The following is an 18,695-nucleotide window of genomic DNA, read 5'->3' on the forward strand; positions in this document are numbered from 1 at the left end:
CTCAGTGGGTTAAAGATCCAGCGTTGTTGTGAGCTATGTGGTAGGACACAGACGTGGCCTGGATCCTATAATGCTATGGCTCTGGCGTAGGCCGGTGGCTACAGCTCTGATTGGACCCCTAGCCTGGGAACCTCCATATGCCATGGGTGTGGCCCTAAAAAGAAATAGGTGAAATTAATTCTAATAACATACTTTAATTCCCTCTATCTAAAATATTATCATCATTATTATATAGTCATGTTATTATTTCAACACATAATCAATATAAAAAATTATTCAGTTATTTTACATTCTTTTTTTTTTTTGAGGTACTGAGATTTCGAAATCCTCTGTGCATTTTATCCTGAGAGCACATCTCCCTGTGGGTGACATTTCAAGTGCTCAACAGCTGCATGTGGTCACCCCATTGGACAGTGAAGATTATAAGTGACTGCTTCTCTTGATACCATTTTGGCATGCATTGCTATAACCTCATTCTGAGTGTAAGTATTGTTCTTATCTTTTTTTATCTTTAATTAGAGGAAGAATTACCGAGTGATAAAATATTTCACAATTATAAATTATTTAATAAAAAAAGATCTTTAATTATAAACTCTAACCTATTTAAAGCATTCTTGTATATACTATTTTAACTAACCAGAGAGATGACCCTATTTAAGCAAAAGAAAAAGAAGAGCAAAGTATTTTGAAAAGTTAATAAAGTTGTTTTCTTCCATTAACATAAGTACATGGTGAGGCTTTCTATTGTTTTATTCCTAAGGACTTTTGCTTATTGAGGAAGTCCTGACAAACTGTTATCCAGCTGAACAGGGTGAACATACTTATCCAAGTCTGTTATAATTACCAATACTGAATTAAGGATTATTTTCATATATCACATGAAAGTCTGGATTAGAACTCATTGGATCAGCTAGTGAGTATTTACCTCTCCAATTGCCAACAATTGATCCTTATAATTCTCGATAATGGGCAAAGCTATATCCAAATCCTGGGAGAAAAAAAAGTAAATTTATTAAAATAGAAGAAGGGAACTGTATAGGATTTTTTTTTTTTAAATAAACAACTATTATATGCCAGGCACTATGCTATACTGGGTCCTTTATGTACATTCAATATCTTTAACCAGTTGAGGAACTGGGAATAGTAATCCTATAATGGTGAGTACTTCTATCTAGAAATCTGGGTAGAAACATCCCACATGTATTCAGGTTACAAGAACCTGATTTTTTTTTTAATTCCTACTTAAATATACTTCCTTTTGTTTAAGAGGAGTTTCTGGCATTTAGGAGAACTGATCTAGATTTTGGACTTTTGGAAATAGCTGAATGAGAGAGAAGAAATTCACCAAATGGTGATGGTGAATGAATTTGGGGGAGTGCACTGTTACCTTCTTCTCTTAGGGTCCTAGTGGTTTATGGGGTTTGGGGTTTTTTTTCCTTTCCCTTAGTATGTGGAAGTTCCTGGGCCAGGGATTGAACATGCACCATGGCGGTGACAACACCAGATCCTTAACCTGCTAAGACCACCAGGAAACTCCTGTGAGTTTCTAATAGTGAAAGTCTCATACATCCTTTGCACTATTTTCACTGATTTGTCTTGTCTTTATAGTCCATCTTGGCCTATTTTTGTCCTAAATTTTCAACAATATAAATACTAAATATCACATATATGCTTATTTGTCAACTACTGAAGTAACTGTGTATTGTTAGTTTCCATGACATTATATATCCACTTAAAGAGAATTCCCCCTGTGAGGCTTCCCTTCTCAGGCAAGGGAAAAACAACTAAATGGAAAATTTACTTCTCAAATGGAAAACCACCTTGAGGATTTTAGTCTCAGAATATATAAATTCAAGGTACTTTGACTGAGGCTAATCAGGACAAGGGAGAATTAAGAAAAGGGAGGTAAAACAGATGGCAAGGGGACAGGAGATTTTATAATTATGCCTCAAGAGAGAGAAAAGATGAGGGAGGGCAAATCAGACCTTAGACATTCCAGGAGACTCAGTGAGGAAGAATTAATACTGCTATGAGGAGCTAAAAGTATATATCCCTAGATATCAGAGGACTGCCTGACAACGGCTGAGTGGGTCAAAATGTCAGGCAAAGATTTTCCTCATCAAACGTCCTAACTACTCTGTGTCTCGGGGACCTCAGAAGGACCAGAGAAGTTGGAGAGATTACCCAGGAAATGGTTGACATTTAGAAAATCCTAAGTCAGAAAGAAGTTGCACATTTGGATGAAGACCAGATATAGGAAAAAAAATGCTTTTTGGAATATGTATCATCTACAAGGAGAAACAAAATAAATTTACAATGAGGCTGTTTCAATTCTCCATGGAATAATTTGGAAATTTCTGGCAAGTCAAAGAGAGTAAATGGAAACTATTAATTCATATCACTGATTTAATATGTACAAATGCATTTGTGTGATTTTTATCATTTGATTTTAATAAATGTAAAATATTTGTAAGGACATTCATAGGTCTATTTCTGATTTCAGTGTTATTCCTACTTCCTCCATAAGGTCTCAACTTCCTTGACAGCTAATGGTTCTACTGGGGGGGTTTAAAATATTCTGTATCTTATGACTGTGAATATTACTAGTAAATAATTATTCATGATCTACTATGAGGAAGTTGAGATTTGGCAAAGTTAAGTGCCACAGACTGCAGAAACCAGTAGGCCAAGTCTCTCTGACTATAAAGCCCCTGATGTTTCCACTATGCTGATGGATGAAGAAAGGAGAGAGAAGGAACGGCAGGAAGAAAGAAAGGCAAAGGGAAATTTATTCTGAATGATTTAAAATAATTAGAATTGATTTTTTATTAAAGAAACCTTTAGAACAGGGATCAGCCATGTAACAGAAATGTGAGAAGTGGGTTACTAGGGACGGGAGCCAACTGGAGAGCACATGCCTTGCCTGCAGGGGGCAGTAGACTGTGGCCAGTGAATTGCGATTCCCCAGGTATCCCAGGGGCCTAAACCCTGCGTGGTAATGATATTTATTGAATGAATTAATTCAAGAATATGCTGAAAGATTTGTGTGATGCTAGGAAATTTTCATTTTAAAAACCAAGGTAATTTACTGAATACTTATTTCATATCTAACTTTGAACCACAAATTAGGAGCTTATGATCTAATCAGTATGAGAAAAAACTATGGTATGGGCTACAAGCATATTAAGACTAAAACTGTTTAACCCTTGTCTTTTCTAGAGGACTGTCTTGAGATCTGATGAGTTCCTATCAGAATCTAGAATTACCTGTATATTGCTGGTATTTGAATTAGTTTTTTAAGCTAGACAGTCCTATCATTTCTACATTCATGCCAAAAATATACCAAATCCATTCACTTTTCTTCATCCACTGCTATCACTCTGATCCAATCCACCATCATGTCTCACACAGACTATTGCAATAGCACCACAGCCATGGTTCTCATTTTATAAAACTGTTACCTTTAATGTGACACTTCTTTGGTCTTCTGATGAAACTCCCTGAACAGGGTGAATACCCAAGCATGGCAGGACAAATCCATTATACCTAAGAATGTAGAGTGAATTAACAAAGCAGGAATATTAGACTAGAAGACCATGTTACTCTGAAGAACAAGTAGGAAAGACTTTTTTAGGGTTAGTTTAATATGACTTTTTTCTTCTCATTCTCTTTAAAAAAATGGATGATCCTTGATATTATAAATATGACATCATAACTGCATCCTTATTGGCAACTCTTTACATATCTTAAAGAGAAGTAGCACCTTTCTGAAAGCTGCATAATCTTTTCAAATTCTCCTGAATGTTCAGCAACCACCACAAGAGCCATAACACTGGCCTGAAACAAAAGTGAATAGAATAGTTAAGAGTCTCGAACAATATACATCCAATATAATTAAATAAAAATTTAAAGTTTTCTGTGCTTTTAGTTATCCTTGCACACTCACATTTCAGCAATATAATCATAATGGCTATCACTGAGTAGTTACTATGTTTCAGGGACTATAAATATTACCCCATTTAAACTACATACTCCTATGACATAGGCACTGCTGTAATCCATTGTATGAGTCAAAAGACAGAGTCTGGGATGGGGTCAAATAACTTGCCCAAGATCATTAGTCTGGTATAACCCCAAACCCCATACTCCTGGTTAAGCTACTGTAGTGAAAGATGATTGTATATGAAAATGGCACCATTTCTGACAGTCACATTCAACGAAGACCACAAAATGCTAGTTATAACGAATTTCATTAACATTTCCAAAAATTAATATTTTTCCCAAACAAATCAAAATGTTTCAGAAAACTCTAATAATTTCTCTTAGGTCTCCAGAATAATGTTAATTTATGAATCGATGGATGGAACAACCTGTTGCATACTGCTGGTAAGCATGGTGGCTGTGGGAACATGCTTTGGATTCAGACTGTCTTGTCTACACCACTTTATTAGTCATGTGTCTTTGGACAAGTTAATCTGTAGGCCTTAGTTATTAAAGGATATAAAATGGGTAATGGTTAGTTATAAAATAGTAGGTTCCTCAGAAGGTAGCTGTAAAACATTAAATGAGATGATGTATAGCACAGGCTTAGCTCAGTGCTTCGCACATGGTAAATACTTAATAAATGTTGCTTATTATTAACTTATTTTTGAAGCAACATCAACACAGTATATCTAAATTTCAAGGTGTTTTAGATCAAAATTAGTAGGAAAAAAAAAAGGCAGTTATAGATATTGGCTTACTTTCTTGGCTTTCTCCAACACATCATCCAGATCCTAAAATAAGCATAAGTAATCACAGTCATTTTAGATGAATAAGTAACTCTTCTTTGGCTGTGTATATCAGTGGAGCTGAGGCACCATAAAGATTGACAATGATGGCAAGGAAGAGGGTGATGGAATATGAAGAGCCTACGCTGACCCATATTCCATTTACTCTCTCAGTAAAATCTGACTTCTGTTCCCATTCCACCAAAAGAGAAACTGTTATTGTCAAATAAAACGACTTTTCTCTGTCTTCCTACCCTATCCCTCAGCAGCATTAGAAACTCCTCACTTGTCCTTTCCTTCCTTCTTGTCCTTTCCTTCCTTCTTGAAATATTTTCCACTCTTGGCTTCTAGAATTACTCCTCTCCAGCTGGCTGCTACTCTTCAGTCTCCTTGACTGGCTCTCTCTCCTCTAAATTCAGGACTCTATGCTTCTCTCTCTGTACTCACCAGAAGTGCTCTCATTACAATGCTCATTATGCTAATGAGTCCCCAGTTTTTATCTCCAGTCTATCATTTTCTCCTGAACCCAAGATTCAGTTTAAAATGACTCTATGACATCTTCATTGGGATGGATATTAGGCTTCAGCAAGTACTAAATCTAACTATTTTCCCTCCCCCCAAAAAACTATTCTTTCTTCAAACCTCAGTTTTCCCCATCTCAGTAAACAGCCCCACCATCTCTCTTCAGTATCCTCAAGTTCTCCTTTCCCCTCCCTCTCCACATCCAATTCCTCTCAGCACGTAGGAAAGATTCTACCTTTAAAGTATACCTTGAATCCATCTCATCTGCTTTTCTCAACTTCCCCTGGAACCACCATCATCTTTTGTCTAAATACTGCAAAAGCCTCCAAACTGGTCTTCCACCTTCCACTCTTGCTCTCCTTTATCTATTTGCCACACATCAGAAAAGCAGTTTTTTTGTTTGTTTTGTTTTTGTTTTTTGGCCGCACCCCCAGCATATGGAAGTTCCCCGGCCAGGGATGGAACCCAGGCTGCCGTCGCGGATTGTGCCTCCAGCTGCGACACACGAGACCTTTCAGCAAAGTGGTTTTTCAAACGGTATCAGGTCTCGTTACTCTCTTTAAAAAACAAACCAATAAACGACTCCCTTTACTGGATCCCTATTGCGCTTCTAATGAAATTCGAACTCCTACCTCACCTATCCCCTGCAAACCTCTTCAGTCTTGTTTTATGCTCGCTTCTCTCTGTCTAGCTCATCAGGCCCCACCCAGTCTTTCAGTAGCTTGACTGCGCCAAATTCTGTCCAGTCTAGAAACCTGCAACCTGCCTGCTTTCCTCACCACCATGCACACACCGCTTAGTCTTTCCAGCCCCAACGTCACTGTCCCCTCTTGAGAAGCTTTCCCCCTAAAAGCGACTCTGATCTTTTTCTCGTTTCTCAGCCTCTTGTTTCCAAAGTGGCGGGTAAAACACTTTGAAATTACGTATGTGTGTGTGTTGGTTTTTGTTTGCTCCTTTTGCCACTAGAACTGGAGCACATAGGGTATCGCAGCGAGCATGCGTCCTGTGGAAACTGGGTTCTCGGCCAGGAGCTGAGAGGTTAAACAGCTGGGCAAAGGCTGGGTAGGTAGGAAGGACTCCAGTGGCCCGAAACAGCAAATCGGTGCCAAGAAGAGATTATGGCTTTTTAGGGTAAGAAAGAAAAATCGGTGTGACTGAGATTAAATACAGAGTTAAGGAGCAAATCGCATGGGACCATAGATAGGGGCCTGGAAAGACTGGGGGATAACCCGAAGAGAAAGAACGGGGTCCTCCCCGCTCCCAAGGGCCAAACCTCGCCCTCACATACGTGGTCAAAATCCGGGGCGGAGAGGTGACAGTGACAGTCCACCAGCCCTACGCCCACCGACCCCATCACCGCAGCCAAGGACTCCCTCGACTCGCCCGCGGGGCCTCAGCCGGAACGCTGCTGCCCGGGCGGAACGAGTTTCCGGCCGGACGCGTGCTCCTTCCTCCCTGGAAACCCGCACTTCCGCCCTCAGAGTTCCCGCCCATAGTTCAAGCTGGAAACATGGAGAGGGCTCCTTCTCCTCTGCGGGACGTGGAGAGAGTGGCCAGGACCGACGAGAGGACGTTGGTCCCTGCCGCTTCCCGAAAAGACTTCCGGGTGCGCTGCACCTCGAAGCGGGCGGTGATGGAAATGCTAGAACTGTGCGGCAGCTTCGTGCAAAAACTCGGGGACGCGCTGCCAGAGGAGATTCGCGAGCCCGTGCTGCGAGATGCGCAGTGGGTACGGGCCTCTTAGCCGTCTCTTGTCTTATCACTCCGTTTTTCCACACCCCAGGCAGAAACGGTCAGGCCGAGTTAACGGTGCCCCACCTTTGGATAGAAGCACCAGGAGAAACGCGGGGGAGCGAAACAGATGCTGAGAGGCCGCTGAGTATTGTTAGTTACTTGTTAGTTACTTGGGCTAGTGCTGTCCCGCAGAAAAATACAAGGCGAGCCACGTATGTAATTTGAAATTAAAAGAAAGAAAAAAATAGGTGAAATTAATTTTAATAATATTTATTTAACCTAATATATCCAAGATAGACTTTTAACTTGTAATAGTTAAAAAATGAACAAGATATTTTACATTCTTTTGTTCATACGAAGCTTTTCAAATCTGGGATCTTAACAGCTCATCTCCTTCCTGACTAGCCATATTTTAAGGCCTCAACAGACAGGCAGTGTTTAGTTGCTTCGCTATTGGAGTGCAGACAGAGACTGAGAAATTCTCCAGGGAAGGGTAATTCTGAAAGTCAGTCAATCACCAGCTTTTGGTCTTTCCTTTTGCTTGTTTTAGAACATCTTGAAAAGAGAGTGAAAATAATTTCCCTGTAAGTCTAAAGTAGATAAGGAAGCTGTCTTGATTATAAACTTCACCAAGATCACACACTGGCCCTTATAATACATTTCTCCTTCCTTTCTCAAATATTCTGCAAAGCCCTGAAAAAAGTGTTTTGGGGAAAGACAACAAATTGGGGGATTGCTGCTTGTTGAAAGGAAGCACACAGTCTACTTTTATGCAGGAAAAAAAAGTTAAAATGCTTATAATGTAGTACCTTTTTGTGTGTAAATGACCATAATGCAAACAAAATTAAGGTTCAGTGGAAGAAGGACGGAACACTCCCTGGATTATGATTCTCTAACCCAGTATTGTATACAGTGGCTGTTGTATCTTTCCCTCTTTGCAAGTAAGGGAAGAAAAGAGACTTATCTGAGGACGTTTTTAGTAGTTTTTTGGGAGAAGACTGTTTTGTTGTGTAATGATCTTAGAATTTACCCCTTTCTAGGAAGTGCTAAGGTACTTAGAAAATATGATTAATTACCTTTCAGAAAAAGAGGAACTTGGCTTAACCTTTTATACCTTTAATGGATGATAAAGTGAATTAGAAGATAAAAAGTGTGGAGACAAACTGCCAAGGGAGTTCACTTGCGTTTTATTTTAATCGAGAGCAGATGAAAGTGGAGGTTTTAATTATGTAGACATATTTCTCTAAAACCACATGGTATAGTAACACATTCTTAAATAATATTGATACAATTGTGCAATGAATATTACAAAGATAATTTATATCCTTGGGTAATTCTTCAAAGCCTATATATCAAGTAAAGATTTTATTTTAAAGTTTTAAAAGTGTAGAATATGTACTTATAATTAGCAGTTATTTGATTTAAGCTTATTTTTAATTATATTTAATGTACAAAATATATTGTCATTATGAAAAAATAGCATAAAGCAAAAGTCTTTGAATTTCTATCCCCTATCCCTCTTGCATCCTGGAAGTAACTTACTGTTTTGGAGGGCATAGTCCTTGTGTTTTTTGGCTTTACATCTGTCTCTCTCTCTCTTTTTTTTTAAATTTTTTGTTCGTTAGTTTTTTACATTAATGGTGTGATGTTGTATTGTTAGCAGCCTGTTTTATTTTTAAATCAAATATTTATTTGACTATTATGTGACAGTGTTATGGTAGAGATATATTTTATTCTTTTAAGTATTGTATGATATGGATATATTGTTATGTTTATTCTCCTAATCTTGAATTTAGAGTGTTCCCTCTGCCTCAGTATTCCATAATTTCAAACAGCGCTGAAATAAATATTCTAAGCTTATCCTTTTTATATTTTTATGAGAATAACCCTTTAGCATACACTGATAGAAGTGAAATTGTTAGGTTATATGGAATATGCAATTAAAATTTTGATGGTACCACCGAATTCCTTTAGTTCTTTATTTTTTTAAATTTTAATTCCTTTAGTTCTTTATTTTTTTATTATGAACATTTTTAACCTTACAAAAAATAGACTAGCGCAGTGAACACCCATATATTCATCACCAAATTTAAGTTATCAAAAATACTTTACACTTTTGATTTTAAAGCAAATCTCACATCTCATGTCATTTCATCCCTACCTACATACTTCAGGGTACACCTCAAAAAATACAGTCCTTTGTAAAGTGGAATTTAATTTTAAGCATGTGTATTTTCTCTCTTGTTAACAATGACACTCATTCAGGAACATATGTGTTATTTATATCCTTGAGATTCACCTGAACCCAGATTTGTTGTTAGCTTTTTTTCCTTCATTTAAGAAGCAAATTTGTTTATGACAGTATTCTAAAATTTTGCATCACATTTTTTCATAGGTAGGAAATTGGCTATCAAGAACTGAAATGTGGCTAGAATCAATGACTGAAGTGAAATCTCACCTCACTGAAAAGAATAAATATACTAATAGGCTAGTCTGTGGTTTTTTTAAATAATTCTCTCTCACAAATCAAAATTGTTATTTTCCAAAATATTTGAATTCAGCATTTAAAGTTATTTTTAGTGACTTGACTGTTGTGGATTTCTTGCAGACTTTCGAGTCAGCTGTGCAAGAGAATGTCAGCATCAATGGGCAGGCGTGGCAGGAAGCTTCAGACAGTTGCTTTATGGGTATGTGATTTCAGTTTTCCCTCTGTCATTAATTTCTGAGTTATTTTTGTGGCTAGTTTTACTTTTCCTATATTCCTTTGTGTGTATTTTTTTAAATTATAGTTGATTTACAGTGTTGTGCCAATTTCTGATATACAGCAAAATAACCCAGTCATATATATACATACATTTCCTTTCTTAAATTATCTTCCATCATGGTCTAGCCCAAGAGACGGGATATAGTTCCTTGTGCTCTATAGTAAGACCTCATTGCTCTGATAAAGTTTAGTTTAGAAATTTAGGCGTAATAAGAGAGTAACAACAACAATAATAAAACAATTATAATAATATAGCATAATGAAAGTTATGTGAATGTTAGCTCTCTCTCTCTCACTCTTAAAACATCATACAAATTTAATGCCTTCCCTGTCTTTAGCTAAGACTTATCATGCACTGGACTGTGACTTTTGCAGTTTGAGGTGTGACAGCAAAGCTAGCACAAACTTCTTTTTCCTTCTTCACAACTGCATGGATAGAAGATTTATTCTTACCGAAGATCTTAGCAACCTCAGCATACAGTTTTTTCCTTTCCTTATTGAGTCAAGAACTTCCACCTTTTCACTTAGTAGAAGCACAGTACAGCTTCTCCTTGTCGTATTTGCATTGCCAACATCACCACTCTTGTGCCATTATTAAGTAAAATAGGGGTTACTTGAATGCAAGCTCCATGATACCGTGACAGTGGGTCTGATAACCCAGGTGGCTGCTAAGTGATGAATGAATGGTGGGATATGCTGGCCAGAGGGTGATTCACGTCCTCAGCAGGGCAGAGCAGGACGGTGTGAGATCTCATCATGCTACTCAGATATAAAATATAAAACCTATCAATTGTTTATTTCTGGAATTTTTCCATTTAATATTTGCAGACAGTGGTTGACTATGGGTAACTGAAACTGGAAACTGAAACCACAGATAGGGGTGCACTACTATATTAAGAAAAGGTTTGCTTTTTAGAGAGCTAACTGCTGGAGTGTAGGGATGGTTTGCAGAAGGGAGAAAGTCAAGGCAGGCAACCTTGGGAGTTATTGCAGTCATAAGCAGAAGGTGGAAAAGACCTTCTCTAAGGCAGTGGAAAAGGAGAGAAAAAGATGGATTCAAGAGATGTTTAGCAGATAGAATTAATAGGATTTGTGTCTGATATAATGCATGGAATCAATAAATAAGCTTTACAAAGACAAGAGATCTTTGTTTTGTTCAGAGATCACTGTGCCAATGAGTGAATGAATGAAAGAATGAATGAATTGAATATATATGTGAAACTAACTTCCTCCCTGCCTCTCTACACTGAAAAGACTTGTATTCAGAAGGCTGGACCAGGCCCATTTAAGAATTAAAAGATAAGTTCTTTGCAGAGTTCTGGCAGTGGCACATTGGTGAAGAATATGACTGCAGGGAGTTCCCGTCGTGGCGCAGTGGTTAACGAATCCGACTAGGAACCAGGAGGTTGCGGGTTTGATCCCCACCCTTGCTCAGTGGGTTAACGATCCGGCGTTGCCGTGAGCTGTGGTGTAGGTCGCAGACGCGGCTTGGATCCCACATTGCTGTGGCTCTGGCGTAGGCTGGCGGCTACAGCTCCGATTAGACCCCTAGCCTGGGAACATCCCATATGCCTCGGGAGCGGCCCAAGAAATGGCAAAAAGACAAAAAAAAAAAAAAAAAAAAAAAAAAGAATATGACTGCAGTGGCTCAGGTCGCTGCAGAGGTCTGGGTTCCATCCCTGGCCCTACTCAGTGGGTTAAATGATCTGGTGTTGCCACAGCTGTGGGTGTAGGCTGGCAGCTGCAACTTGGATTTGTTCCCTGGCCTGGGAACTTCCGTATGCCATGTGTGTGGCCTTAAGAAGCAAAGAAATAACAAAGTTCCTTGAGAGCGGAAAACATAGTGAGGAGAAAAAATGTATATAGTTCCTGCTTGGCAACTGTACATATTTGTTAGATTGGTGACTAATTCCTCCCTGCTCAAATTTATACGTTTCAGTTTTGTATCTTTATCATTAGGTGGCGCTAAGAAACCATTTTCCTTTCTACATAGAAGCTTTAGCTGGGAGACTTCTTTTTAACTGTCAGGCTAGTGATTGAACTTTTAAAATAATAAAGCATAGGGAAGGCTGCTCATTTAAATGAGTATTCAAAGTAAGAAATGACTGTGTCATAATACTCTTAGAAGAAGTAATTTAGTTGGACTTAGCGAATATTTGTTTCATGAGTGAAAGACCATACATGATGTATGTACCTCATTATTCTTTACCTAATATGTATATTTATGCTGATGCGTGTCAGCAGTGTCTCAAAATGTTTCTAAAATATGTAACATGTTTCAGACTTCTTCCTAATGAAGGTCTCTACTCAATAAAATAAATAGATCCTTGGAGTTCCCCCTGGGGCTCACTGGGTTAAGTACCTGACATAGTGTATGTGAGGATGCGGGTTGGATATCTGGCCTCACTCAGTGGCTTAAGCAGGTGTTGCCACAAGCTGCGGTGTAGGTCACAGATGCAGCTCAGATCCAGTGTTGATGGGGCTGTGGTGTAGGCCTGCAGCTGCAGCTCCAATTTGACACATAGCCTGGGAACTTCTATATGCTACTTGCGTGGCTGTAAAAAGAATGAATGAATGAATAAATAATAAATTGATCCATTTCTAGCATAAACTTTGACCCAGAGGAACACCTAAGATGTAAGACCGGATAAGCTGTGGACCTAGTATTTATAACTATTTAATATTTGCTACTTTTAAAAATGATTTTGAAAATGAGATTGCTGTATCACCTGCATTTATTTCATCTGGAGTGCTTAATGTGTGGGCCCCATTGCAGAGACTGCTGCTGAATCGAAATTTCTGCACTTCTGACAAGTTCTCCAGGTGATTATTCATTCTCCCAGAGCTTGAGAATCAGTACGATTGACTCTTGAGCAAGACGGGTTTGAGCTGCAGGGGTTCACTTATGCAGGGATTTTTTTCACCAAATACATACTACAATACTACACTATTTGTAGTTGGTTGAATCTACAGATGTGGAACTGCAGATAAAGAGGGTTAGCTATGAAGTTATGCTGGATTTTTAATCTCCGAGGGTCAGCATCCCAACCCCCTCGTCATTCAAGGGTCAACTGTATTTTAAAATGTAGGAAAGCAACTGATAAGATAGCTTTGCCTAAATCAAAGAAACTCTAAAATCACTGTATCTTTTACTTTCTCCTATCCAGTTACACCAAATTCAGATCTAGCTACTCCACTCACTGCTGTTACAGCTTTGATTCAGCACATAATAAAGTCAAAACTTGCTGGCTTCCCTGATGTTAAATGTTCTTTACAAATGGTTCTTTTATATTGTATCATCCTTCTTTCCTTATAATTTATCCTGCAGCCATTTAGAACTTTTCTCTTTGCCAGACTCTATGCTCTTGTAGACAGTGTTTCCTCTGCCTCAGATGCTTCTCCCTGTTATTTTTTTCCCCTCCCTTTTTTTATGTAGTGGATTTACACTTATATTTCAAGATCTGACTGAATGTTACTTTTTCTTTAAAGTCTTAAATTCCCAAGGCAGAGTTAATATTCCACTGTTCTTTGTCCCAATAACATTTTGTTCATATTTCTGATGCATTTGTTGTTTTGCAGTTATCTGTCTGTTACTCCCAGTGAATGATGAGCTCTTAGAGAGCAGGAATTATTTTATGTTCATATTTTATTTCTCTGATTCAAGCTTGCCTTCCCATAGGGGCTCAGTAGTTGACTGTTCAATGTGTAAATAAATCAGTCACCAAAGTGGGACGTCCATTTACGTGCCATATTTGTTTTCCTTAAATTTTGTGTTTTCTAAATTTAGTTTACTTACATTACATTTTAATGTAGACTATGAACAATAGGTTTTAAGGAACTTTTGGATATATTTTTTATATTATTTTTGGTATTATTATTATTCTGTTTCTCTTGAAATAGATTCTGATATAAAAGTACTTGAAGACCAGTTTGATGAAATCATAGTTGATGTAGCCACAAAACGTAAGCAGTATCCCAGGAAGATCCTTGAATGTGTCATCAAAATCATAAAAGCAAAACAAGAAGTTCTGGTAAGATGATTTACCTCTGAAATAGTAAGTTTTATGTAACATCTATTTTGCTACAACAAAAAATTAAAGAATAAGATTCAAGTGGAGATAAGTGACGTTTTGTTTCCTTTGTTTTTACTGCCCTGATTACTACTGTTTGTTGTAAAACTTTCCTCCTCTTCTGGGTCACACTAGGTTTTGACAACAGCTGATAATAAAATAAAATAGAACTTTAAAATGGAAGAATGACACTTTCTTAAATCTGAGACTAGGAAGGAAAAAGAAATTTATTTTTTTAAGCTTTTTCCTTCTACCTGTCTTTGTTTTTGGCATATTATTTGTATATATTTATATATTTTGGAAGACCTTTTAGTTAAATCGGTGATGAAGATTGACTTCCTGTTCATAACACCAAAACTTGCTTTCTGAATTGTGTGTAATGTTTTTTGCTCCAGAAAATCATCATGAGGTGGAAGTAGGTTTGCCTCTGGAGTGAGATATACGAGTTGCTTTCAGTGGTGCTATACTGTTTGTCCTTAGCTTTTGAAATTAGCGTACACTTTCACGTATAAATTTTGCATTTACTTTCCTTTCAGGAATTGTTTTAGGGAGTAAAGGCAGATACATTAAAACATTTTAGTTACCATTCTATAAGAAAAAAATAGTTATAAGCAAAATTTTTTGGTGTTTTTTAAATTTTTTTCTTTAGAAGTAGTCCTCCAAGAAATACCCTGCTCCATCCCCTCCATCTACTTTTAAAGTTTGCTCTGGAGAAACATTCACAATGGGTTTACTTTCCCGCGTCTCCTTCCTTCCCTGTTATTACCCTTTCCCTACTCTGACCTAGTATCAGCACTGCATGAAAGAAAGTTGACAGGCCTAGGTGGAGCACTGCTGTGGAAGTTTAAAAAGTGATGCAAAATGGATGGGGTGAGGCTATTAAAGATAGCCTTTTTTTAAAAAACAAAAAAACCACTCTTTTTGGCTCCTGCTACTTTGGGTAAGAAAAAAGAGAGCACTTTGCTTTTTCTTTCTTTTTTTCTTTTCTTTTTATGGCCACACCTGTGGCATATAGACGTTACCCAGCTAGGGGTCAAATCAGAGCTGCAGCTGCTGGCCTTTGCTGCAGCCACAGCATCTCTGGATCCAAGCTGCATCTGTGACATACACTGCAGCTTGTATCAACACCAGATCCTTAACCCACTGCTCAGAGCCAGGGATTGAACCTTCATCCTCATGGACACCATATTGGGTTCTTAACCTACTGGGCCACAACGAAAACTCTTGGATCTTGTTCTTATAATCAGCTACTACAGACCTATATGTAGGTAGACACTGGTGTGCTGACCTGGTAGTGGCCTCGCCATTTTTTAAAGCAGTTTCTATGAGAATATGAGTTCTGAGTTGTAAATACTTGTTTTAACTTTTGAAAAATAGCCCATTCATAATTTGGAAACTACATTATACTTTATAAACACGAGATTCAGTCTCCGTGCCTTTAATTTTGCTTGATTGCTTTTCTTATGCTTTTTTATGGTGCTATATCTTAGTGTATGCAGTAGGTGGCAATACTGTAAAAGGTATAATTCAGACTTCATTTGATCTTTTCTCCTCCCTTCCCTACAGATTTTAGGATCTAATTGGGAGTGGGGGTGGGGATTGTTAGGGTTTTGAGGGATTTTTGGTTTTGGGGAAAAAGATGTGCTGTTAATAGTATATTTGCTTATATTCGCTGAAGGTGTTTATATGAGGCACTGAGTGGTTAAATTAAATCTGTTTAAATTTATTTTATGTTTAGAAGCAGTACCACCCTGTTGTACATCCATTAGGCCTAAAATATGATCCCGATCCAGGTGAGTCAGCATTCATTTGTGGTAAGAGTGAAACATGAGCTTGTAATTTTATGAGTTCCTGATATTCTTTTATTTTATTTTATTTTGTCTTTTTGTCTCTTTGGGGCCACACCCATGGCACATGGAGACTCCCAGGCTAGGGGCTGAATTGGAGCTGTAGCTGCTGGCCTGTGTCAGAGCCACAGCAGTGCATGATTTGAGCTGCATCTGCGACCTATACCACAGCTTACGGCAATGCCAGATCCTTAATCCACTGAGCAAGGCCAGGGATGGAACCGGAATCCTCATAGATGCTAGTCGGGTTCTTTAACCGCCGAGCCACCCAGGAACTCCCTGATACTCCTTAAAGGTGTCGGCATCGAGGGTATCTTCTCTCTGATGCTCTCACTCACTCATCAGTGTTTAGCTCTCTTTTTCACTTAGAATTATGAGAACTTGATCTACACCTACCAACTCAGAATCTCTAGGACTAAGACCCAGGAATCTGGATTTTACTAAACTCTCTCCCAATCTAGATTATTGTAACACCTTCCCAGTCTCTAACTTCTATTGTATTACCCTCCCATCCCTAATGCTATTAAAACTCTCCATTCTTTGCATGTAGCCAAAGTTATACTATTAAAGCGCGCATGGTATCTCTCCTCAGTGTGATAATCTTCATTAATTTCCCATCATTTACAGAATAAAATCCAGTAAAAATATAGCATTGAATTTAAGGAGATATGCACACTTACTATGCCTTTGAACTCAATTCTGTTTCCACTTAAGTGCATCCTCTAAAACACAAATAAAATTAATACAAACTTTGTAAATCTAGCAACAGAGCTGGTGTTGCTAAAAATATGGATGATATATAACTTTAAATGGCTCTTGTTTTCACATTTAAAAGTTTGTAACAACTGGAATTCCCCAGGTGGCCTAGCAGTCAAGGATTCCGTGTTGTCACTGCTGTGGCTCTAGTTCGTTCCTAGCTTGGGAACTTCTGCATGATGCAGACACAGCTAAAAAATAAATAAATAAGTACAAATTTTCAATAATTTTCCTGAGAGACCTTTTAGAATTTGCCTTTGGCACTCAAAAGTATCATTTCTGAACTATTAGTAAAACAGTTAAGACCTTGATTTATTTATGTAGCATATGAGTACTGTTGTTGAATTCTGAATTACTTTCTAATATATCCACTTGCCTTCCTAAGTGTCCCAAGCCAATGGGACAAACCAAGGGGCGGAAGTACAAACGTACAAGTACTCTGAAATTAAAATTGCTGCATTCACTGTATTTGGCAATAAAAATTGACCTAGGACCTAACACTTAATTGCTGTGGTTCACTAAGGGATAGTTGCCAAAATGCAGTGGTTGATGTATTTAGTGGTTTTGGTCTCTAACAACATAAAAATAATAATTGAAACTTGTGGTATCATAATGTACTCAAATGTTACTTTTTAGATATAGTTAATTCTCCTCTAAGGAAACTTGGTAACGTTTTTATCTTAAAAGGGAAATAGATCTACTTAAATGATCCTTTGAAGGTCTGCATGATTTTATTTCTGCTATTCCAGTTAGGTAGTATTAGTGGAAAAATCTTTATCATATGATTCTGACTTCACAAGTAAGCAAAGGACTAGTTGGAATACATCTTTTGGATAAATTCTGAGATTTTGTTGTTATACATTTTCATAGTGTTTATAGAATAGCAATGGTTCTTTAAACACAGCGAAATTAAAGTTTTATTAGTTGGATGTCTTTGGGCAAGTCACTTGGCTTTTTCAAACCTCAGTTTCTTTATGGCAAATTCTAGATTTGGAACCTGATGCTTTCAGATAAACTGTAAGTTCTAGCTGTGTCACTAAATATTACAGAAATGACCTGCCTTTTTATTGAGGTTGTGCTATGAATCACATGAGGTAAGGGGTTCTATTAACTGTAACTAAAATATGTAAGTAGTAGTTTATAAGGAAATGCTATGTAATAATAACCCTATTATAAATCCTATCCCATTTACAGTGGCACACCTTATAGTACTGCATATCTTATAACACATTTAATTGATAAAATTATGAAATTAATTAAAATGGCTTAGGAAGAAAGTGAAAAGCATAAATTTGTATAGAACCTAAAAATCTGTTAAGTTGCATGGGAAAACTTTTATGGGAACTTTTTAAAAAATTTTCTTTACTTCTATTTTAATTTTTTATCATTTTATAGCATTTTTTAATAACTCAGTTACACTTATGGTTGTGTAATGATCGTCACAACCAAATTTTATAGCATTTCCATCCCCAATCCTTAATTTTCTTAGATATGAGATAGTATATTAGATATGAGAATGTTCTTAGTTTTAGAATTTTCCATAGACTTATTTAAGGGTGAAGTATGTCAAAAGAGAATCTGGGAGGTTTCCTGGATATGAATATTTTATTAAGTGATTTCAAAACCAAGAGTGATGACTGTTGCTTTGTAGTATAGTCTGAAGTCAGGAAGCCTGATTCCTCCAGCTCTATTTTTCTTTTTTAGGTTGTCTTTGGCTATTCTGGATCTTTTGTGCTTCCAAGCAAACTTTAACATATTTTGTTCGAGTTCTGTGAAAAATGTCCTTGGTAATTTGATAGGGATTGCATTGAATCTGTATATTGCCTTAGGTAGTATAGTCATTTTGATAGTATTAACTCTTCCAATCCAAGAGCATGGTTTGTCTTTCCATCTATTTGTGTCATCTTTGATTTCTTTCATCAGCGTCGTAGAATTTTGAGAGTACAGGTCTTTTGTCTCTTTAGGTAGGTTTACTCTTAGCTATTTTGTTCTTTTCGATGTGATGATAAATGGGATTGCTTCCCTAATTTCTCTTTCTGATCTTTCATTGTTAGTGTATGGAAGTGCAGTTGATTTCTGTGTATTAATTTTGTATCCTGCGACTTTGCCAAATTCGTGGATGAGCTCTAACAGTTTTCTGGTAGAGTCTTTAGGATTCTCTAGGTATAGTATCATGTCATCTGCAAATAGTGATAGTTTTACTTCTTCCTTTCCCTTTTGGATTCCCTTTATC

The 18,695-nt window shown here is 37.5% G+C and overlaps 2 protein-coding genes across 18 annotated transcripts in view; one reads left to right on the top strand and one right to left on the bottom strand.

Annotated features, from left to right (window-relative positions):
• TATDN3 (TatD DNase domain containing 3) overlaps window positions 1–6,815 on the bottom strand; it is a 42,787-nt gene extending 35,972 nt beyond the window's left edge. For 10 of the 17 annotated variants that reach the window (XR_002336028.1, XR_002336026.1, XR_002336027.1 and 7 more), the window contains exons 1-5: window positions 6,675–6,815; window positions 4,743–4,775; window positions 3,764–3,837; window positions 3,462–3,546; window positions 926–988 (exon numbers count right to left, since the gene is read on the bottom strand). Coding sequence is in view for 10 of the 17 variants with exons in the window: in XM_013979960.2 (XP_013835414.1) it covers window positions 926–988; window positions 3,462–3,546; window positions 3,764–3,837; window positions 4,743–4,775; window positions 6,675–6,785 (366 nt within the window). In the remaining 7 variants the exon portion in view is untranslated. Of the gene's footprint in view, window positions 1–925; window positions 989–3,461; window positions 3,547–3,763; window positions 3,838–4,742; window positions 4,776–6,579 lie in introns of all 17 variants that reach the window. The other 7 variants (XR_002336032.1, XM_005667850.3, XM_003130403.5 and 4 more) reach the window with 4 other exon arrangements.
• The window catches only part of NSL1 (NSL1, MIS12 kinetochore complex component), a 69,035-nt gene that overhangs the window by 15,669 nt on the left and 34,671 nt on the right, over window positions 1–18,695 (top strand). The window contains exons 2-6 of the mRNA XM_021063971.1: window positions 6,173–6,194; window positions 6,557–7,020; window positions 9,634–9,712; window positions 13,690–13,820; window positions 15,598–15,652. Of these exons, the coding sequence (XP_020919630.1) occupies window positions 6,173–6,194; window positions 6,557–7,020; window positions 9,634–9,712; window positions 13,690–13,820; window positions 15,598–15,652 (751 nt within the window). The remainder of the gene's footprint in view (window positions 1–6,172; window positions 6,195–6,556; window positions 7,021–9,633; window positions 9,713–13,689; window positions 13,821–15,597; window positions 15,653–18,695) is intronic.

This window comes from Sus scrofa, chromosome 9, assembly GCF_000003025.6.
Source record: "Sus scrofa isolate TJ Tabasco breed Duroc chromosome 9, Sscrofa11.1, whole genome shotgun sequence".
NCBI classification, from domain to species: domain Eukaryota; kingdom Metazoa; phylum Chordata; class Mammalia; order Artiodactyla; family Suidae; genus Sus; species Sus scrofa.